Source organism: Rhea americana, unplaced genomic scaffold (assembly GCF_003343005.1).
Source record: "Rhea americana isolate MKP2758 unplaced genomic scaffold, rheAme1 scaffold_311, whole genome shotgun sequence".
Taxonomy (NCBI): Eukaryota; Metazoa; Chordata; class Aves; order Rheiformes; family Rheidae; genus Rhea; species Rhea americana.
Window position 1 is genome coordinate 394569 of NW_028186437.1, and position 24528 is coordinate 419096.

At 35.8% G+C, this 24528-nt stretch overlaps 1 protein-coding gene across 4 annotated transcripts in view; it reads right to left on the reverse strand.

Moving 5' to 3' along the window:
- Positions 1 to 24528, reverse strand: part of BANP (BTG3 associated nuclear protein) — a 166458-nt gene that overhangs the window by 96990 nt on the left and 44940 nt on the right. For all 4 annotated transcript variants that reach the window (XR_014896494.1, XR_014896495.1, XM_085310139.1 and 1 more), the window contains exon 7: positions 10430 to 10669. Coding sequence is in view for 2 of the 4 variants with exons in the window: in XM_085310139.1 (XP_085166265.1) it covers positions 10430 to 10669 (240 nt within the window). In the remaining 2 variants the exon portion in view is untranslated. The remainder of the gene's footprint in view (positions 1 to 10429; positions 10670 to 24528) is intronic.

The window sequence follows — 24528 nt, forward strand, 5'->3', positions numbered from 1 at the left end:
TTCTGCAAGAGATCATTTAAGTTATTGGTAGAAGTCTTTCTGCCTCAGGTAACATATTTGGTCTCAAACGCAAGCATAATAATAATAAGTTATAGAAAACAGTATAACCCAAAAAGAAAGGCAGGGGGTTTCTCTTTCTCTGTTCTTGCCCTCTGTAAAACACAGTTAGGATGGCTTATATTTTAAAAGATTTTAAAGCATTTTGAAACAAAACTCTTACATGAGAAAAGGAAGCATCTTACATCTTAAAGGAAGCATCTTGATACTTATATGTAGATCTGACTCGGATTTCATGCTGTTCCTCAAAAAAGCAACTTAGAGTCCAAAATGCTGCTGCTGCAAGATTCTCACACAAGTCCTATTAATATATGAAAGCAGCCAGAAACAGTAGCCAATGGGGGGGKAGGGAAGTTAAGCATAAAAGTTATCTACTAATTTCCATATGTCAGAATACTTACCTTTTAATGTTTATTAATTAAAATTTGTTAGCATATTTATTTCACTAATACTTATTTAGAATATTTGCCAGAATTAACCGTAGAGCCAGTAAAAATACAAAATTATAATTTATTATTAACACTCTTGATTTATAGTTGAAAGAATTTATGCAGGTTACACGACCTTGCCAGAATTTTCAAAAACAAAATAAAATTAAATAGCATTTAGGATCTCCAAAATCCCTCAGTTGTATCCTTTTTAAAACAGAAGAGCTCCTACGTCCGGGCACATTTTACCACTTTTCTTGAAAACCAAGTGGTCTATTTTCATTTATGCAATCAATAATAGAACCTGGTTTGACTCCTTCTTAGAGAACCAGTAAGTATGCAAATAATGCCATCTAGCGGAGTGTCAAATTTATGATGTTGGCAAGAAATGACAGCATTTTTATCCATGTATGTGTATGTTTGCTCAATCTCTGACTCCCTTGCAGGACGTGCCAAGTGCTACAAAAGGTTAGCAGAACTGYAGAACTAGAGATACGCTATGAAATACCAGTAGAAGAATTAATCACTACGCAAATAGAATATTTTTGATGTTCATGGTTGCACACTTTGATTGAAGAGATTTCCATGTGGCATGTTACAGTAGCAGCTTTAAACCATTCCCCTGGAGATCTTTTGATCATATTCCCCTGATGGTGGCAGAATACCAACAGCTGGATATACGTAACCACTTAATAACCAGCATATAATTATCAAGAATATGAAGTGTTTCAAACTCATTAAACAAATCAATCAACCTCGCAAGAAAACAATTCCAAACCAAACTCGAGGTTATATAGTCTGAAAAGAGAGAAGACTTGGGAACTTCGTTATCTCCTACAGCCTTGCTACTGCTCCCAATTAACATGAAAGGTTCCTCACTTGGATGATAATAGATAAATAACAACTTACTTCTGACAGAGGTTCCCCCCTCCCATTTTTAAACACAATGCATTCTTTGCTCTGAAAAACATCTTGCAAATCCAAAAAGACATAGCAAACAGAACAAGATGTCTCCAAAAAAAGACAAAAGATCTATACTTCATTTCCTCACAAAATATATATACATATATATGTATATATTCATGCAATGTTGGATCCCAGTATGAAAGCAAAATTGCATACTTTATATATCTATAGCTAAACAGCTAGAAGTTGCAATGGCAGCATTCCATATAAACTACCCAAGTGTTTTCATTTGAAATGGCTTTTCAAAAGATTAGGACCTAAAAGACTCCAAAAGCTTGTCTGACTTACCCTGCCACAAATAATCTCCTGAATAAAAGTTCTAACGTTCCCATGATAACCATTACCGTCTTTCTGCATAATAAAAATGCACATAGACAGTAYTTTTAATTCTTTAATTAAGCCTACCTTCTTGTTTTGCACATTAGAAACATCAGAGAATTCATTTATGATCAGCCTGAGCAAGTAAAGATCTTACTGCTTCTTTCACTCGCTCTCTCGAGAGAAACCGTTCCACAAGGTTTATCAGATGTCACTCTCTYAGAACGAAATGTATCTAAATATATGATGCGTTTATTGCCAAGGGGTTGACTTAATGCTTGAAATCAAAGACTGATGCTCAAAATAAATGGAATTACCTAAATTGAAACAATAATGCTTGATGGAAATGCTTCTGATTTTAAGGAGCTGCTGCCAAAAATCACACATTGGGCCGTTTTGATACCCAAAACTTTGAAGAGAAATGAATTAAACAGCTATGTTTCTCTTCTAGACAGCAGCACAATTTAATCTGACAAAACCTGCAGCAGAGCTGATGGAAAAACGCGGGATGTCACTTTAAACTCCCCCCTTTCCAAGACATCCTGTTACATAAGCCCTCACCACAGTGCCTCCGCATCCCATCTGGATGGCAAACACCACCACACGTGCCGCCAAGAAAAACTCGCTTATGAATCAACAACGAAAATTTCTCCCCTTCCGAAGGAGCTCGTGGGTTTGGAAAGGACTGGCATGACAGAAACCTGAACACTGCGGGAATTTATTTACATTTTACTCGCAGTCAGCTTGAGGCATCTCCTAGCTCCATTTTTTTTTTTTCTTTTAACCCTTGCAAAATGAAGAAAAGAAAGTTTGAAGCCAGGAAAAAAAAAGCTATGCAACTTTCTGGAATTCCATTTACAAGATTTGGTGAAATCATAGCTTTCCTCGAATTGGGCAATGCATTTTCCAGATGAACATACATTAGTTTTTGCATTGATCAGTCTGTGTTTGGTGGCCAAGCTGCTTCTCTTCCCAGAATGACAAGGATCAAATACTTCTTAGTACTATTTACGTCTTCCAAAATCCCACCATGAAAGTCTAGTCCAGTTCTGTCATTTACAGGCCTCTAACAGTGAAGAAAATGTATGCTGCCTGGGTCCCCCAAAGGTTAGTTAGGATACTTGTTTACACAGGGACTGAGTTTGAGTGATGCTGGGTAACCACCAGCTCAGCTSAGCAGCTTTCTGAATCAGACCCTACAGCGACAACACTACTCCATCACTGTAGTAACTACCCTGCAGACAGTCACAACACTGGAAAAGGTCCATGCACAGAGGAATTGGGCCAAAGAAAACAGTGATTAGAACAAGATACAATCAGTCTTCCATTTCACTTGTAACTTCATAGCTTGGAAAGATTCATGGTATTGATAAAGAAGATCCCTGGACACCACACACAACACATTAATTATAAACAGTCCAACACTGCTCTTCCTCACATCAGGGTTTGGGTTTTCTTAATAAGAGAATATGTAAAGACTTTCAAAATCCATGCAAGACTTTCTTGATCGTCATTAGAAAAAAATAGCACTCATTCATTTCAACTAAGTTACCATACTTGAATCACTTAACTCTCACAAGGAGCACAACTTTCTTAGGAATTACTCACTCTGCCCCTTTTGTATTTAAACTGAGTTTACACACTCCTGAAGCAACATTCAAAATCACTGAAGAAACTGCTTTTATGTTCACTGATTAACTAGGATCCTCTCAAGAAGTGAGGACTAAGGTCCTCACTGAAACTACAATACCAACGTTATTTTTAAAAACTCTGGCTAAAGCAAAGTATAGACTGGATGGAATAATTGTGCAGGGGCTGGAAAGMGAAGGTCCAAGTGACCTAATGCATTAGGTTTCATCTTTCTCTAGAGCCTATGAACTCAGAGATGCTTGACAGCATATCGTGTGTGATTAACCTGCATGCAAACAGGATTGTCACTGACAGGCTGAACAGTTGCTCAAGTTCACAAATGGAAAATTAAATTCATAGCTTTTATAATGGAAGAACAACAAGGGAAGTGTGAGAAGAGAGAGAAAACACCCTGCCAATAATATATTTTATTCCCTAAAATTGTGTTCTTTATTTCAGTTTATGAAACAGTAACTGGCCAGGAAAGTAATTGAAATGTACATAAGTACCCAGGAAGGAAGAGAAAAACAGCCAGCGTTAAATTATAGTGCTTATATAAAGTCAGTAAGCGAGCGCCAGCACTGATGCTATTTATGAGAACTGTGGTGCCGAGATAAACTCAACGGGTTCTCCTATTATCTTCTTGCCTAGCCCCAAAAGAGGTTATCACTGCCCTCCATGTGGCAGCTTTTAATTGATTCACAAAGGAGAAGCCATTTGGAACTGAAGCCAGACTTCTGCAGCTCTGCAAGGAAGACGTGCTTGCAAAAAGCAGCATTGCTGCATTAAAGCCATTCCTGAAGGCGCTGYACAAAAAAGAAAATAAAAGGGGGGGGGGCAAGCTTCTTTGGAAAAGAAAACGCAAATGAGAAAAAAATGCAACAGAAATATTCTTTCTCCTCTTTTCATTTAAGAATGTGCCAAACTCTCTAACTTGTTTGCTTCTCACTCGTCTTGAGCATTTGAGCCCAACACTTCTGCAAATGCTCCTTCCCTTCTTCTCAAGTTCTCTCTGAGATTGTCAGATAGAGGTGGTTCACTTGATAAGGCTTAGAGAAGAGGTTTTGAATAGCACTCAGCCTGGGAGAACTGGATCCAGCTCTCCCATGTGCCACATGAATGATGTTGCAAATTTGCACAAACCACTGTCTGCTTATGGTTCAACACTCTGCACTGTAAAACCAAGTATTGTCCTACCTCGTAGTCACGACCTGGCATTTGAGAAGAAATGCACTACGGCCCCTGACAATGCCACAGTTCTCAGTTTGACATGCTCAAACAAATTTRTATTTCCAAACAGCTACAGTGTATGGTATTTATTACTAGGAGAAGAAAACATTGGTGGAAAGCATTTCTAGCTACCACAAGATTAGCTCACTCATGCAGATATAAACCACACAACTTCTTGTCRGACTACTATGGCTTGAAAGATTAGCTGATGTCCTATCTAACAGAGAAACAGAAGTATGTGTTAAACAGCAAATACCAGGGATCCTCAACAGATTATTATTCTGAKCCCTACCACTAACCCAGTCCGCTGCCCTCCAACAAAGCTCCAGAGTGTCCAGAGCATGACTGATTCTCTTAAATTAGTGGGTCCAGCAAAGGGGGTGGATTGAAACTACAATACCAATGTAATTGCAACAATCTGACTTAAGCTACAAAAATCCAGCAATTTCTAGTGCTGAATATACAGCCTAAAATATTAAATAAATAGGACAACATGTCAAATAAAAAAAGCTTGAATTTTTCTTCAAGTTCTCCAGCATTCTCCTAAGAGAAGCCAGGATCTAGATGCATGTCTCCAATTGCTGTGACCGAGACTCACAGGTATCTGTTTCAACTAGGCACACTAGTGTTTTAAACCACTGTCAGACTGTCAGGTTGTGAACAGTAAAATATGCAGAAATGAGATGTACATTAAAGCCAGAGCTACAAATAGGAAAAGAAGAGACAAAAAGAATGCAAAGGTATACAAAGATCAGGAAGGAGAGAAGAGGATAAAAAGAAAAAATGAGTATATTGCATAGCACTACACGAATAAAAAAGGCTTTTTAAAGTGGAAAAATGCAAAACCGAAAAAAGACTAAATATGGTTCRTATCTGTAGTGCGTGCTTTCAGTAATTGTAATTTTATACAAAACTTTCTACATAATGGCAATAGTCTGCAATACCTCATAAAACACACCCAGTGGCGAGAACTATTAGAGCTATGTGGTGAGAAATATTAGAGCTAACGGCTTGTCGATGAGACGCAATTTATTAACCTTCCTCCAATATTTAAAAACTGAAYGACGCTTAAGGAACAAAACTGTGATATCCTTGCAGTTCAACCTGCAGCGCTATRAAGATCAAAATCTTCATAAAAAGTAAATGAGATGCTGAAACAATAGTGAATTACTGCGATCAGCATATATGACAAGTTACAAGCTGCTTAAACTCGCCCAACTTGCATGCTGGTTGGGTTACAGGCATGAATGAGCATATATGCATACACCGATCAAACTGGCATATATTACACAGTCATGCAGGACTCAAATATGTTTCCTATTAAGCAAATGTGGGTGGTCTGGTTCTCCATCTTAAGAAGTATTGTGTTAATGAATATTGCAAAGCAGCACAGTGCTCAATTCTAGCTGAGCTGCCCTCTGAAGAGAGTATAACTATGCTTCATTCTTCTGTCAAACAGGGTATTAAAATTTCTTTCAACTGAAGAGGAAAAATACATATTTCTATCTTTATTGGAAGCAATATTATCACATAACAGAAATATTAAACTTTGATTGTCTTTTTCTTTCTATTTTATAAAAAAAAAAAAAAAAAGTTATGCACCAAGTGAAACAGAAAATGCATCATTTACCACATAGCTGAAAATCAGATTTTTGTTATAAGACATTTTGAAGTAATACTTTTTCCTATGCTATTTTTCCAAGACCACAGGTAAAATCACCTTTCATTTTATAAAGTTTGTTCAACATGCAAAATTCTGAATTTGAAATTTGAATTTGAATTCATTTGTGGATACTCCTATAAAACTTCAATGGAGTTAAACCTGTATTTTTTGCTACACAAAGAAAATTAAAACTGCTGATGTTCTTATATCATATTTCACGGGAAAATCTCTACATTTTTTTTCTAGTGCTGAAGTAATGAGCTATTTAATGACATATATTGTGTTTAAGTCATTTTGGTTTCTTGCCCAAAAACTACTCAATACCACAGCCACCCCACAAGCAAATTTATACCACAAATGAAAATGTATACTTCCAAATACAAACTTTCATCTCTCTCTCGTGGTAAACCTTATGCAGTGTATCAAGAATTTTTAATAAATATACATCTCTCCATTTTCTACAGCTTCTGCATATTATTCAAAATAATCTCTATTAAATACAGATTTGGTTAGTGATTTCTTTTATTTTTTCCTAGAAAAACAAAGGAATATATTTCCACTGACAAAACTTTAAGAAGAAATCTGAAACAAAAGGGAAAAAAAAAGATCTTCTACCTTGGCTTGAGCTTTGCTAGCTATGATTGGCAAATGTAAGGCTGATGACATTAGATTCTCATTTAAGTTTAAAATAAYGCATCAGGGTATTACTGCTCAGAGCAGAAGCAAACCACATTGTTAGGACAACAACATAATTTAGTTCCCATACTAGCACTGCACTTAGCCTTTGGTAGATTTTATGGAACAGCACATCACCAATAAAAACCAGATGGCCTATGGACTGCTAAAGCTAAGCAGATTCAGCATGGCAGGGCTCTTCTCAGTACCACTCTGTCAAATAGCAGGGATGAAATTGTGGCACAGCCAAACTCAGTGGGAGTGCTGTCACTGAACTGAACATGGCCAGGATTTCATCSTTGAAGCTCATGAGTCATTACAGATGTGCTGTCATCCATATGCTAACTCACATTATAGCAAATCCATAAACAAGCTACTGAAATCAAATTTCATTTCAACTCAATTATTAGTAGTGAMAATATACTAGCTTATTACATGAAATCACCACTTCTGGACCAGCACTGTTACTATTAAATTCTCCTCATGGTAAAGTTCACTTGAATTTTCTTTATTTGTTACTGCAGGGTTTTATTCTTAGTACTGACTGCAAATCTCGATAACCATTAATATTTAGGTGCCCAAAGCAAACAGTTACTTGTGGACAGGTTCACATGGGGCATAGTGTTTTCCAAAGGCATACACAATCCCTAGTTTGTTATGGGTTGGCTCCCAAATAAAAGCAACATGTTAGCCAGTAGGCAAGAGAAATAAAGATGTGTTTCAGATACCTGGATCCGAAACCTTTGGCACAGTGCTTCTGGCATCAAAGACACAAAACCAGTCCCTCCTGGACCCRTCATGCAGAATGCTGCTGCTTACACTGCTGGAAGAGCAAACCCTTTCCATTTGCAAGTCTCACTTCTATAATCCAATTTCCTCAGGATCAGAATGCTACATATAAATGACTTAATCCCTASCTTCAGCATTCAGTCACATGATTATGTTCCTTCCTTTTTTAATATTTTCAAAAACCTGTTCTTCCTACACAAGCATTTATAAACTCAGTCATTTGATTTGTGCACACGGATTTAAGACTGTATGGAGGGCAGGGTTGCTAGTGTCTTGCTTTAAAATTGGGACAAGGGAGGACAGAGAAGGCTATCTGCTTTTTCACTTTTCATTTTAAAATCAACTTTCTGCAAAAATCTMTCTAGGCTTTTAAAAACATTATAGGAACAATGTATTTCCTGTAATAATCACATACATTGATAAGACTGATAGACAAAAAGGTTTTGGAAATCAAAATTCCTTAGACCATAAGCTCCCTTAAAAATATATACTTAATTGGTCGCAGTAAAGACCTGAAGAAGACTTCTGCTTCACTTATGTAATGATACAAAAATTGGGATAATATAGCAAATGGAATGGGGTTACTTTTGCCTATTAATTCTTTAGAGATAGACAGCAAGTTACTAGAAACGAAAGTGAGTCAATAGGACTGTATTTCCTCAACTCAGTTCTACACAAAGGACAGCAGRCTGACCACCAAATAGTCATCACATTTTTTCCCTGTAACTTTTAAACATAGTGCCCTAACAGAAGTATAAAAACAAAATATCAGATTCCTCAAACACCAATCAAAATCAGCTCTGTCTGGCTACATTCCTAAGCCTTAATTGGCATTTCTAATTGGCAAATGTATACAAAATACTTTAGTATAACAAATTACTCCCACTTAGTTTCATTATTTGTTCCATTTTAACTAACATAATATTTCTCAGTTAGATACTTGCTACACTTGGTGTGGTTGCAGCCAACAGCAGCAAAGAAATCTGAATTCAGATTTCAAGATGGAGGTACTTCTGGTGAGTATCTGGCACGAGCTAAATAAAACCAGTCCATTAGGATTCCTTCATAAATAAAAGCTAACAAAACATCTGTCTGGCAACTGCAACAACAATACATACCTTATTCTTACAAAACGTATCCTAACTGCAATTATGAGATAGCTGAGTACAATTCCACAATTTTAAGTGTYGCATTCAATGTTTTCATGAGCTTAAAAGTAAACTCAGAATTTAAACAGTAATTCAAAATTTCCTCCATTAATATCCTTCTGCAAACTACAGGAGAGAATTTATGGGTACAGTCACAATACCAAAAGTCTTACACCAGCCACGCTCCTTTGTGTTCCCATTCCATATTAACAGGCTTCCATCCACTGCAAAGGAAAGGAAGCAGYATTGTTTGCACTTACTTTCCACAAACTGACCACATCTTTCTCCTGGACTACTGCCATGTATCTCTACTTACACATGGATCTTCTAATATAATAATTGTCCACCTCTGCTGCTAGTGATGTCAAGGACTYCTGATAGAACAAACATCAAAAACAGCAGAAGTTTTGAGTCCAGCTCCCTTTAGGATGTGCAGGCATCTAAATACCCCCATAGAGGATATATTTAAGTCCTTTGGAGCCACACATGCTCAATAGTCCCATCAAAAATAGTCCCATTTAAAATCAGCAGGAGCTGCAAAGTAGGGAGTACTTCTCARAAAGAAAAATATAAGACTTGCATTGCACTTGAAATGGGATCAGACCTTGCTGCAAGACATATTTTAGCATAGTAAATGCATTTCTGAGCCTAGTTTTAACTTTTCTCATCCCAGAATTAATTTAGTTTGTCATTAGAGAGGACAGCAAGGCATCTGATTCCTATTCATATTGGAAAGCTTATAGCAACTCCTAAATAAAAAACCCTTAAAGAAGTAATAGATAGGGTAAGTAAAGATTTTTTTTAAAAGGCATACTTGCATTTTAAAGTAGTATAACATTTCAAAACACAGATACTAGAAAAACAGCAAAGCCTGTGAATTATCATAATTATTCACAATTATTTATCATAATTATTATGTACAGAACATACTTAGAACAAATTTCCACCCCCCCTCAGACCTACTTCAATAAAATTATTTTAATTATTTTTAAAAACATAATTACAGAAACTATGACAAAGTAAAAAAGGAATTATTCAGGATAACCTGCACACAAGTATACCTGCATTTATGTTGGAATGATGTTCTGATAGGAAGTAGAATGGGATCACCAGGCAACTACTCATATTTCAAGGATAGAGAGATGGACTTCAGATCAGCAGCTTGGGACCCATTTTCATTTCATTTCTTTTGAGGGCAATCAATATACAACAGTACAAGGTCCAGAATAAAATTAGATAATTGCAGGGCTCATTAGGATAGCAAGATGTGTTGCATGAATGAAGTCAGGGAGCCAAGACAGTATAACAGGAATAACAGCTCACAGGCCATGCATATACAATACAATTCACCGGTTCTATTCATATAATACATAGCCTATTACCAGTGGKTTTTTTTTTTTTTTGAARGGGGGTGTCCTTCGCAGTATCAAAGTTTCATTAAATCATCTATAGTTAGACCCCAAGCAGCAGGCTGTTCCTGCCCTGTCTACACAGTTTAAGTTCAGAAGTTCCAGTAATATACTCACAGCGAATTCCATAAATCATGAGAGGATCAAGCTGCTTCTTCCCATGCTTCCCCTGGCCTGAAAGGTTGGAGATGGCCTGAATTTCCCGATGGAAGAGATAATCCAGCAACGTCAACGCCATCTTCTCGGCTGTGCGGCAATTTGTGCTGATGTGCAGCATGTCAGCAGGGGTGATGGGGCAACGGACCCGCATTTCAGGATTATTTTCATCTCCAAGCCACGTCCCGTTGGGATAATCCTCTAAAAATACAGATTGTGGAAATTCTAATCATGGCACAGAATGAAACAGTCAGGTTCAAGTTATATTTAAAATTTCTTAAGACATCATGAACTCTTCCAGTTTACTTCATAGCCTCCATATGCATCTTTCAAATTTAGAACTAGTAGGCTCAAAAAAGTTCTTCTCAAAGCCATATCAATAGTGACCAAATGTTATTAACAGCTGCATTATGGTCTACACGAGGAACTCGTGGAATTAGTCCAGATGTGTAACTCTAAACCAGGTATCTTTTCAAAGTCTCATGTACTAGAGGTCAATGACTGGAAGAGCACTGCTTATTAAGAATGTTCTTATTGTTTGACAAGTTTAGTCAGTCTCTAAAACTGAACATTAGCACAACCCTATAATTCATGACAGAGCTGTATTTCACCAGTTCTGAACCATATTTTCCCCCATAAGCATCAGATTAAAATGAATCTAAGCAAGATTATGATAAGTTTAAGAAACTGTAATTAATGGTGAGCAGTAACTTATCTGATTACTTACAGAAAGAACATCTTTATCAGTGACAATCATTCAAAACATAGCCAAAGATCCCAATCGATATCTTGTTTTGCTTTAAGTTTTCTGACCACTAACCTAAAACACACTGTAAGCACATTATTTACCAAAGGAACAGCCCCAAATATACCTTCCCTTTTAGTCATGGATGAGATCATTAGCAGCAGGATATATTTTAATTTTACTGGCTGTCAGAACCATATCTAGCCTGTATTTTTTTTTATACACACGCACATATACATACATATATATAAATACGCGTGTGCGTATCTCCAGAATCTTTGGTTTTGCTCCAGTCTCTCACTTTGGGAAAAAAAAAATGACCCACTTTAAGATGAGAATTATTAAGCCCTCAACGGAAACTCATCTTTGTTGGCAGTACCAAAAGCCTGCGGATCCAACACTAACCAGAACCTTGAACAGAGCTCAGAAGGGAAACCAGTTACCAACCAAGTGGAGGATGCCATACAGGACTTTGGATGAGACTCTCATTCCAGATAAAATGAAATTTCCAATACAAATCTTTATAAGGCTAATAGGAACYGGAAAGAACAGTGTTCAGTCTACTATTTCAATGTTGACTGACACAGACCATTTGCATTTGATTTCTGGGTTTGCCCAGCTTTCTGGAGCGAAAACACAAAGCCTCCTGGCTTAGGAGTCACTCAGACCTTCCACACTGGAGTTYTATTGCTTGTTTCACATACCCTCAGAATGGTTTATAAAATAAAAGAGGGGCAGGGGAGGGGAGAAATCTTTCAAATATATGTGATAGAGCTTTATTGTATATGCCAAGTCACAAACTCCCGTTTTTCCTAACCATTCTATTCACACAACAGAATAACAGAGTTTAGATGGATGAGCACTTTTCATATTGAATAGGACAAGACCTCTGTGTAAGCAGCACCTGTATTTTCAAGTACTGGCCTTGATTAAGCAGCTTGTGTTTTACTAGACTGTAAGTCAAAAGTATGCAATAAAATGTGACATATAAAAGCAACTCAAACAGTAAAGAACACTTTTCTGACATGACCTTCGGGTTGAGTGATACTATATATAACAGATGAAGATTGATCGCAATGAACAGCARTATGAAGGACTGTTAGATTATGCAATATTTATATTACAATATTGATGTACCAGATAATCAACTATAGTAAAGTATAAGAAGAAACAAATTAGTGCATATATACACACATATAGAGAGAGTTGTTGTTTTTATATTTACACACACAGACATATATATGTAAAGAAGCTTGAGGTGCTAGCTGTTTTTTTAATATATATATATTATATATATTTATACACATATAAAAACATATATAATAATATATATTATATATATTTTATATATATATATATAAAAAAAAACAGCTAGCACCTCAAGCTTCTTTTTCTATATCTGAACTTAATACCTTGTTCTGAGTGTGTTCTGAGTGTATACATATATATATACACACACCATATATATATATATATATATACACACACACACATATATGGTTTGTTTCAGGTTTTTACTTGTACCTTACTTTTTACCCTGAACTGTGTAAATAAAGCACACTAGCTGTTTTCTGCTCACAATATCAGGTGCCATCTGCAAAATAAGGTGGTTCATATTAATTACAAATTGTTTTGAATGCTACTGTTTCTGGCCTCATGACAAGTCTGGTTAACATTACTGGGAAAAAGAAACATTCTGCTACTAAAGATAAATTCTCTGTTCTATAAAAATTAAGACAGAGCTGGCAAAGYAAAAGATTTCACTGGATAGATGTGCAAGTTTTTCAAAAATAATTTAGCAAGCTTGAATAAATGATTCTACATCCTATCAAAATTTTACTGCTACCAGTTCAAACARTTACTAATAGATACAGAAGTTATTTGCATTCACAGTTCATCTGCTCTCCTGTCTAGCAAATGCTATCAACATACATGAACTGAACCAGAGATTTTTTCCATTTGCAAAATAATCAGCTTTTCACTGGCAACAAGTCCAGAACATACTGTTTTTACCACATGCAACTTTACTTTTATTGCTAACAGCATGAAAAAGAGACACTATTTTGTTATTCTGACCTATGAACACACACTTCACATGAATTTATCTCTTGTTTTTTCACCATGCTTGAAAAACTTCAATAGAAAACTCCCTCTGCTTCTATATCCTGCAGCAGAAATAGAAAGAGGTAAACACGAAATTCATTAAGGAAAAAATAGCTGTATGGGACTCCCAATGGCTTTTATACATTTCYACTCAAATGTTTGCAACAGTTCTTCAATTCAGTCCAAACTAAACCAGCTTGAATGTGCTGTGTTATTTCATTTCCCCTACATTAGGGTGCAGTCTTTGAAATGAAATCCTTCCTGTCAAACTGATAGACATCTGGAAATGGTACCAAAATGCTGATGGTGCTGAGAGACTGGTGGTTTAGAAGAGCCCAACATACCATTACTTTAATTTCTTCACTGAAATAACCAGTTTTCTTCTATCCTCCCCAAAATAGCCTCTCCTACTTAAGAAATTATTCAAAGACTCTAATATTTGACTAGAACATACATACAGGACACAGAATTAGATACAGAACACTCAAAAATGTGAAAAAGGATTGCCTCAAGATGTCAGGATCCCTTTAATCAACAGTTAAAGAAAACTTCGTAGTTTGCTCTACCATTTTATAGCACATGGTGTAGAAATCAGGCTAGCGCTTACTTCAAATTAAATTGAAATCAATGTTTAAAAAACCCCACATAGCCAATTTTTTTCTGCACATAACAATAATAGTAAATATTATTTATAAATTTGAGAGGCAATCTAAATCTTAAGTTAATGTAAATGACTAATGTTTCTTCCCTGGTCTTGGCACTGCTCAGAAAGATAACTAATGAATGTCRAACTGAATTTCTCATTTAGATTTTACACATTTCAGGAGGAGGGTTCTCTAGGTGTTCTGGGTTTTGTTTCGTTTTTCTCTTAATTCCTATTATTTCCAACCTGCGTATCTTGCATCTTGTTCTTCTTTTTAAAAATTGAAGACAATTTTTTTTTAAAACAGCAATTCCAACTCATGATAATATACAATGACATTTCAGATGCATTAAGCATGTGAAACATTACTACAATATTATATTGCTTTATAATTGTTTTGCTTCACACTACATCTTTGCTAAATATATAATTTCATATATAATATCTAAAAAAGACACCAATTATTGTACGTTCATGCACAGCCTTTAGTCCATCTCTCCCCTACATATACATTATATACAAAAAATACATATACAAGCCTAAAAAGCAGAGATTCATAGCTTTGCGTTACACAGAACTTGCATATCTAATGTTAAGCACATGCATACAACTCTGCTATGTCACAGGCAGGGACTAACATCTGTGCATCAACATCAGGGCACAAAAGCTACACCGCTCTTTATCATACATAAAAATATCGTTATTCATATCAACCTGCCAACACATCTGTCACTTTGTGTACAGTAAATACAATGCGACTAGCACCAACAARAAGTGAAAACAAGAAGTGCAGAGCCAGCTGCGAGGGAGGCAGGACTGCTCCAAACAAATGGAGTGGTATGGAAGAGAAGAAACTCAATTGAGAAGGAGAAACACGTGGAGTCTGATGAAAATTCTTCTTTTCTCTGAACAATTTCGTACATAGGTACCACTGACGAAAGCTGCATTTGAAGCCTCTAGCACTCYAGCTCCTTTTACGCTATCTGTAACAATTATTTATGCATTTTATTTAATTTCCAGATGAGTCAGGTTATTTAGTACCTACACCGTAACAGCCAGATACCAAGTCAGCTCTCCACTAGGCACTGTACAACCAACCCTACACAGCAGTATAGCGTCTTCTAGTCCTTAAAGGCTGCCAAAAGACAAGCAGCATGTGCAGTGCTGGGAAGGAAGCATATGGTGAAACACAYATTTAAAAACAAAACAAACTATAARCATTCATTTGCACTTCAGTCTAAACATACACCTTTTTATTTTGTAGCCTCGATTTTTCTTTTGTTAATTTGCCTAATCACCTTTTTGACCCATTTTAACTCTGGTATTCAGAATACCCTCTGGAAAGGAGTTAAGCTGTGACTGTGCACTATGGGGAAAGGTACTCCCTTGCATTTCTTTATGCTTACTCCCTTGCATTTCTTTATGCTAAATGCTATAATGTCATAGAAGGGGCTCTCAATCATTTCTACTTCCAGAGTTAACGTCATGACATTTTTATCTGATTTGCTCTCTGCACTCGGGAGCTCATTTCATTGCCAATCTAAATTTCTAATTYTTCACTATTTTTACCAAGATCAGAAAATTTGCCTTTATATCTCCATTCCAGTGAACCCAGAACTAGTTTGCTTCTCTCTGCTGTTTACAAATCTTTTCCCGCTCTAACAGGTACATTTCTTCTGTCTCCCTGCACAGGWGACCATTCCTCTCCGATTAGAGAACGTAAGGGTCTCAGCAAGCACGTGGGAGAAAAAGAAACCTGTGGCTGCTCCACAAACACCCATCGCTATGGAAACAGCATGCAGGAGCTCTAAGCTTAATATCAGGAAAACCTGTGTCAAGAAAACAAAAAGCAGACAAGAGTCACCGTGGCTTTCAGCTTCGCTGGAACAGGCTCTGGACGTAGGGGTGCRTTTTCCCGCGCAGGGAAGCGGCGGACCCCGCGCTGGCACTTGCTGCCCTGGGACCCCCGCCCGCTGGCGGTTTGACATACGAGCATTAGCAGTAAGACTAGAAGCAAAGCCGAGTTCCAGTCTCTCGCTACGTGCTGTCAATCATTCCCTTCAAACAAAGAAAAATAAAATGAAACACCTGCCTGTATAAATACTTGAATTAACATGTGCCATTATTCAGAGCAGTTGTGTTTATTTTACTAATAAAGTTGAGTGCAAATCTGGCATTTGCAGCAGGGGAGAATGACTGGTAGTAGCAGTACAAAGATATAAAGTTGAATTAACCTTATGAAAATAAACCAATTCCTAACCTACAAAAATAAACCTCTGTTTCTAAAGAAATTAAATAATATTTTGGCTGATGTGTAGGAGATTTGATTTTTTTTTTTATTTAAACAAACTTCTATTAATTAGCTTGAGTCCTGTGCCCCTGCAAGGGTTCACAGGGGTAGTGATTATCAGAGACCGCCAAGTGCAGGCTTTACTAACCAGCAATCATTGAATAGCTAAAACTAGGTTTAAGCAACAGAGCGAAAAGCACACAGTATGTTAACATCCAACTTAGATACGTGACATAAAGCTTGTTACAAAAGAAATTTTAGACGACTACTTTTAAAGCTCTGGCAATTCCTGGCAAGGAAACACCCCCGCCCCACACACAGGAGGATCAGAAACCCACAGAACTGGAGTTTTTCACCTCACTTTTCTTGTGAGGTGAAGCATGCACATAGAAGAAAGATGGCCAGAAGAACCTCATGCTCTAGGTCTAACCTTTCAGGTGGCACAAAGGATGTGGCTAGAAGATAAACAGTCCCACAACACATCTTTTGGCTGGAGGACCAGTATACTATACCATGAGTCTGAAAATATATACTGCACTCTTTTCTTCAATTACTTTTTTTGATACACAACACATTGCAAGAAAGAACAAATATGCGCATGAATTACCAAAATATATTTATGTGTTTTACAAATAAGCAATAATTTGCTTTACAGATGGTAATATAGTGCATATAGCACCTGCAGCATAAAATTAATGAGATTACCATTTTTGTTAAAAATATGTTAAAAATATAGTTTTAGTATATTGTTAAAAACAGAGACAGAAAAAGGACATCCCCTTACCTGATGACTAATGAACAGCCAGTGAATTTATTCAAYGGAAGTGGAAAGTAAGGACTACTTGACCAGCTGTCATTTAAAAGGATCAGCTAAAAATGTCTGGATAAAATTGAGAAAATTAAAATCTTTGGATTTAGAAGGCTTTTAAATCCTTAGGATAMATATTTTATGTCAGTACTTCTAATTTCTAATTTAGATTTTGCCTACCTTCTTGTTTATCATCTTGTTGTTATATTTAACTTTATACAGTRGCTGAGCGGGTTAATTTTTATAAACATCACCTGAAAGAGACCACTGCTCATTGATTACTTATAATCAAATAGTTTTTTTTCTTTTTTAAAAAAAAGGAATTTAGGATGGAGATCTGTGAAGGCAATTCAATTCCTGTAGTTTTCTTTCACTTTAATAAGTCACTGAAGTTCTTGAGGTCTGATCAGTATCTTCACGTGAACTACAGTATAGCATTGTCTGAATGTTTGAAAGAAAGAAAAGTTGCTAGGTACAAAAGTTAGTGCTGGCTCTTCCTAGTCATAAGGAGCTTGGTYGGAAAAAGCAAAATTGTTGCAAGTGATGAGGGATTTACTCTTACAGCGATCTGAAAATCCAGAGGACTGATAAACCTGACTCTCTGACAGGGTCACTTACAAAAAAGGTGCTTGGGATCAGATATGCAAAACCAATTCTGAGCACTATTTATACTACGATACTAAAACAACTGTCTCAGATGCAAAGATGTAGAGATRCTTTGTGATTAAATAGTTTTTTTTCGGGAAGAAGATATTAATCTTTAAGTTAACACATTACTGTAGACTATTTTTGTTATCTTCTCCAAAAATATCAGTGTTTAACATTTCTAATTCTAATATTTGGATGGTTCTAAAATATAGTAAAAAAGGAATGCAGAGGAAACAGATATAATGCAAAATTATTACWTATGGTGCCAAGTATCATATATCAGTGTGTCAAGTGTAAAGTTCACTGAACCAAATCTTAAAATCTTGCCGTTCTATTTATATCACTAAAAACAGTTTTCAAGAAGTTCTGCTTAAGAGCATTTTGCATATTTAGGAGATACTAAGGACAGTGTGTTTCTTAGGAATTTCAAAGTCTTGGCGTTAGCTTCGAGATTTAAAAAAAGACTTGCTTTTAAGTCAGCTTACAATTACSGCATTCTTACGCTAGGAAGGTCATGCTTTGTTTTTTCTTCCATATTAAAAATGGGACGTTAATTCTATTGTCAAAGAAACAAATTTAAAAGGATAATACAATGTGCATTAATGTCTTAGGAACATATGYTTGTCTTTGTATAGCGGGTCACAGATTAAATATTTTAAACGTTACCATATACAGAAATGCAGTATTATAACATTCAGTACCCAAGAACGTCCTTTTATCTTAAAAGCAGTATGTCAATATTAACCAAAACAGTGCTCTCATCACAATTCCTAGAAATAAATCTGTAAGTATAGAATAACCACAGCACTTTTAGAGAGCTTATTCAATAGTTGAACCATAAAGATTAAAAATTTGAGCTTTGTAGCTAAATTACAGATGCCTTTTAGGTTAAACAATATTTTTTCTTTTCATAAGCTGCAGTTAAAAAAAATCCGCTTTTAATCAATATTTTAATGTGAAATTCTGAAGAGGATTTTTTTGGTAAAGCTTTTCAAAATAAAATTCAATACATTTAGAGGAAACCTGATCACAGTAAAACTAAGTTACTGAAAAAAATAGCAGAAATATTCTTGGACATTATCCATTCTTTGCCTTCTGCTGTATGCACAGATTTCTTAGTAATATAGTACTTAGTAGTGTAAAATTCTGAAAATGCTATTCAGAAAAAGCTCAGGACCTACAAGGCAGTTCTTTATGAACTTTTAGTCTGTTCTTTTATGCAYGAAAACTAGCACCTTAATCACCAACTGAAAAATCATAAATAAGCAACAGCTCCATTTTTGTCTTCTATAAATTTAAGCAGCACAAACAATGAGTATTACACGCTTCTTCAGTGAACTGAAGTTTGCTGAGTTGTGACACATCAGTATTTATTAGAAAGTACTTTGGAAAAACAGCTGTACCACACAGAATCTAAAAGCAAGTTACCAATCAAGAAAAGATAACTCAAAAATATATACATTCATATATCCATGTCAAAGCATTTAAAGTAATACTGCATTCCTATCCTCTCAGTTTCCTATTCTCTCAAACAAATAAATGCTCTAAGTTTATCCTGTTTGATCATCTAACAATTAGCTAGGTGATTTAATAACTCTTCACACAGTGCAGGTTCAACTTGTAAATTCAACCATACAATTCAGATTCTTAAAATCAATATTCTCTAAAAATTCCAACATGGAAAACACTCTTAAGAACTACAGATACCAAAGTCTATAGATACTTTCAGAACCTAAGAAGCATTTGTCTATTTTGTATTATGTTAYTGGAAAAGAAGCAATCACACCCTAATTACAGTTATGGTTCCACTTTGCAACACTGATCACTGAAGCTCCACTGCTAAAAATCTCAGCTCCTACAGTAACAATAAATAAATGACACAATCTATACTATAACCTAAGTGAACCAATAATGCAATTAGTTTATAACTATGATTGACTCTAAATTCTGTCCTAAATCAGGATCAAGTGCTATGGAAGGTACTATGTAAGCAGAGAAACAATACAAGGTCCATGCCTAGAAAACTTAAAATCCAGGAAGAAGGCAGGAGACAGTAGGTGGGTTACAGAGAGATGGGTAGGTAGAGAAAAACAACGAGATGGTAGGTATCAACAAAAGGACTGTGTAGTATCTTAATCATTCCTAAGCTTTCTGTAACTATCACAAGACAAGACATTTTTAYGGATAATTTTAACAGATGATAACTTATGAGGTGCCTCTATGCACAGTTAGCAGGAACTCCTCCAAAGGGAARTGGAAGAAAGGACAAAAGTCTGGGTGAAAACATCACAAACATGGAAACCTGGCCTCAGCAGCTGAGGAAGCAAGAGCAACAGAGTGACAGGGAGATGACAAAAGAGGGTTAAACCCCAAAGGGAAGGTCTTCCTTCAGAAGCATGATGCATTGGGGTAAGGGAAGGGATGCAAGAAGATGATGATAGAGTTAAAATGACAAGACAGGAAAATAATATTTGCAACAACCTTCTGAATGTAAAGCCAGAGAGGATGCCGTACAGGAAAAAAGATGGGAAATAAGTGGAACCTCAACAAGACAGTGCTATTTTAACACTGAAAGATGCACGTCAGATGGTATCTATTAAGAATATAAAAGGCTCCTTCTAAATATTGGTCCTTTGAAAAGCTGCTCACCATTCTTACAAAAATTATTTGTTCATACTTACTCAAACGTACTCTTTCTTCATCAAATGCTGACACTCTTTTCCTCAGTTAAAAAGTTTAGACAAACACATTTGAGAATGTCAGAATATTTTTTAATAGATTTGTGGTGAGAGTGAAAGTACATACTGTTGCCGGGTTATAGCTTAGTCAATTGAAAAACAATCCTTGACAGGATTACAGCCACATACCAGCACTAGAGAATTCATTAAAATCAGAAAACAAGATAGGTACCTAATATCATAACTTTAAAACTTCTGTAATTTAAAACTAATRGGGATCTAATGTTCTTCGAAGTATTTGTTTCTGCAGTGGAAGGCAAAAATCCAAAAGAATACAGTAATATTAGGATAAAAGTTACGATGAACAGATATTGAACATGAGGCCTTATTTACTACATAATCACTTTCAGAGATATGAAAAACTAAAGAATCAATTTGTAAAATAAACTGTATGCAAGAAGGATGTTAAATACCAGCTGTGGCATTTTTAGGTTGGTGAGATCCAGTACAGAGTCTATACAGATCTTCATAAATGTACAAGAAAGAATTCTAAGAAGCACAGAGAAGTAGTATCTCTCAAAGTAACTGACAACCTAAACTTTTTCTTTTATTTACCATCCTCTTATTTCCAAGAATCAAGTAGTGCAATGCCTGAAAACTGCAGAGGAAAATTGCAGAATGGTCCCATTGCATCATTTAGGCACATGACAAAGTCCCGTGCCACAATTTGAAAAATTAAATTTCAGCACATTTAGGGTACARATCTTAATGGCTCTAACTCTAAAACTGCATCAGTGAAATCTCTTCCTCTGCTATCTTTGTCATGCACAAGCAGTAAATTGTGCAAAGTTGGAGGAAATCTACGTTAGCAACGCTAAGTCATACAATTCAGCACACCTTCAATACACCAGAGAGCAAGATCAACTCCATTACCATCAGAGGGAAAAAAGCTGGATAAAAGTTAGTGCATCCTGAGCCTTTTAAAACACACAGCAACTAAACCCTCATAAACACAAATGGGCGACCAAGTTATATGTCACAGCTCCTGAAGATCTATTACAGCTCATTACAAAGACTGACACACAGACACAAGACAAACGACGGAAGTTTTCAAAATGTTCTTCATTAATCAGTTACCCATGGTTTCTGAGTCTTTTTAGAAAGTTAAGGGRAAAAAAACACATCATGACTGTTTTTAAAACAAGAATATGCTCTTCTCCAAAAATACAGTAAAACCAGATTCATGTCAAAATTAACTGGACTTTTTTAAAAGAAAGCAAAAACATGTCTATGAATTGTTAACATTTACTTTAAATAAATCTTAGTCATAAAATGTTTATCCTTTATTCCACTAAATGAGAAAGATTTTTAATCTATGCTGGGRAAAAAAAAAWAAGGACAAYAACATAGTTATTTTTAAACACAGATTTTCTCCAGACTAAAGGAAAGTGTACAGTGCCTGAGGAGAATGCAGGAAAAACATTGGTTTTCATTTTATTTATGCTGTTTTCATCCACCGAAACTTTTCAGGAAACCATCCTCTATCCAAATTAATGAATAGTGGCATGATAAAATGTTTTGTTTAAAAGCTTGACAGGTCATGCTATAACTCATGTTTGTTTGTTTTTTCCTCCAGAAAACATTCCTACCAAAACAGATGTGTTCAGAGAATGATTACCACACAAAAGACCTCTAAAACAGATGGGAAGAGTTGAGTACTTCAAATTTCTAAAAGCCACACATCAGAAAGAGAAAAAAAATGCATTTATGAAAACAGGAAGGTATATTTCCAGATGGACACTCCAGAGATACGTTTCTACCACAAWACATAATTTATTTATGGAGCTTTGATGATTCAAATAACAGAGAAACAGAAAAGTTAATAACTAATTAAATAAATCCCAAGCCTAGTTAAGTAGACTGTGAGTAAGATCAGCTATCTAACACAACTGGCAATACAGTCTTTTGTAAATCAGAGTAGTTCTCTCAAAGTTGTTGTGTTACTCCGTACTGAAATTTAATGTAGCAATGGAAGGAGCTGCTTAACAAACTGTGCGCTCAGTACCACAGCGTTTAATCAGCAATACCAAAACGAAGCCTATTGCTTCCAAGTCATTTCAGTCTCTTGAAGACTATTCTTGCRCCCTTTGACATGAAAATACCCATCAGAACTTGAATTTCAAACCAGAACTTCTTTACAACTGTAACTAAGACAATTAACCAACAAAAAGATCTTTAGCTTAAAATAATCACCGTCAGTTAAACTCCCTCATGTTGTAATGTCATTAATATATTACATTAAAACACAAGGAGAGGATTTTTTCTTAAATCAGAAAAATAGAGAAAAGAGGCGGGTGATAATTAAGTCAAAAAGACCTTACAGACAGAACTTACAATTAACATTTCAGTGTGGCTCAAGCAGTTTAAATTATCAGAATAGAGAAGCTTGGCTACAGTTTCATTTGGCAGGTTGCACATTTGTTCTTTTAAGACCTTTCTGCTTTTTTCAGTCATACTGAAAYGTGCATTCAGATTACCCGAGGCTTTCACTGGTGGTAGGTCTAAGTGGTGGGTCTCACTTGTGCTTCTTCATTTAGTAGCCTGTTTCTAAAGCCACCTCTCACCACCTTTAGGTGTAGCAATGGGACAGAATCGTAAGCTGCAAGAATCTGTCAGCAACACTGAACAAAACTACTGAGCAACTGTATATGCGTCTACCATGGAACGGTATGTTGAAACAGAACTTTTACATTTTTACTTAGGATTTAAATGATAGCTCCAATTTACATCTCTCCAGAAACTGAAGATTCAACATTGATAAACTGAGTTCACRTTCTCTCGCCTTCCAACACTGAGAGAATCGGTGGCATTCAAGTTTTTCAAAGTGTTTCTGAAGGAAGGCCTCTCTTAAAAGAGAAGTTGGATGAAACAGTTTAGAGCTTTGATCTCAATATTAAAGCATCCTCCACTTCCATAAAAATAATTTTCAACYTAAAGTGCTTGGTTATAAGCTTATGCTATTGTTTATACATACATACCAATAAGTCTTCCCAGTTTCCCCCAGAGATTTACTTGGGCTGCAACAGTTTAACACAAAAGAGACACTCTTTCTAGTATATGCATTCAAAACAACAGACTAAACACTGTTGACACGTATTAATATCTATGCARTAAAATAACAAGTAAAAGAAAAAACTAAGTTGGCTGAATAAGGATGCCCTTGGTATTTGGTATGCCAAAAATATGACATTAATAAAATCAGTAAGTCACTGTCATGTTCCTGTAAGACAGCCTTTTAGCCAATCTGAATTTATACTGTGAATTCARTATTGGCAAATTCTACTCATATTGGGCTTTATATCAAATTGTGCAAGATTATTTCATCAATTTTGTTACTGTGGTTCTATTAATGCTTAAGGTGTTAATATTCCCATCCTATGCAAAAGTAGTATGTCAAATTCTGAAGCAGAATTTGACACAAAAATTAGAGATTCAATAGCTTCAGATGGCTTATCTTCATAAATACTACATCTTTACAATGAAAACTCTTCAGGTCATTTACTGCATCTCCAAAACAGATGAGTAYTTTGGATTTTCTGAAAGGTAAAAGGAAGAACCAAGTAACTGCTCCTCAGAGAAAATATAAAATATGACTTATTGCACATGCCAACAAAATAATATACAACTGGGGATGGAATCAAGCCACAATGTTCAGTGAGCACAAATGTACCCCTTATTCTAGTGGGGTTTTCTGGAACAATGAATTGGGTTTTGTCTTTTTCTATTAATTAGTTTTCAGGAACAGAAATGTAATGCAACTAAAATTTTTTAAAACTACAATATAGGATTAAATATTCTTTGAAAACAGATAACAGAGAGCAAACTACATATTTGCATAAAACTATTAACTGAATTCTGAGAGAATCCACAGGTCAATGCCACATTCAAAGTCAGCTAAAGCCAGACTATAAACATGGTTCAGTTTTGCCTTCTGGATACAAGATGACAAATGAAAGTCACATTGAAAACCTGTTGTTTACTCTCCACGTGCAAGGCTGAAGTGTGCCATTCTGACTCTCTTGTTTTATGACCACTCAAGATTTCTTTGGGCAACTCAAAGTCACTCAGAATTCTTTTACAGAATA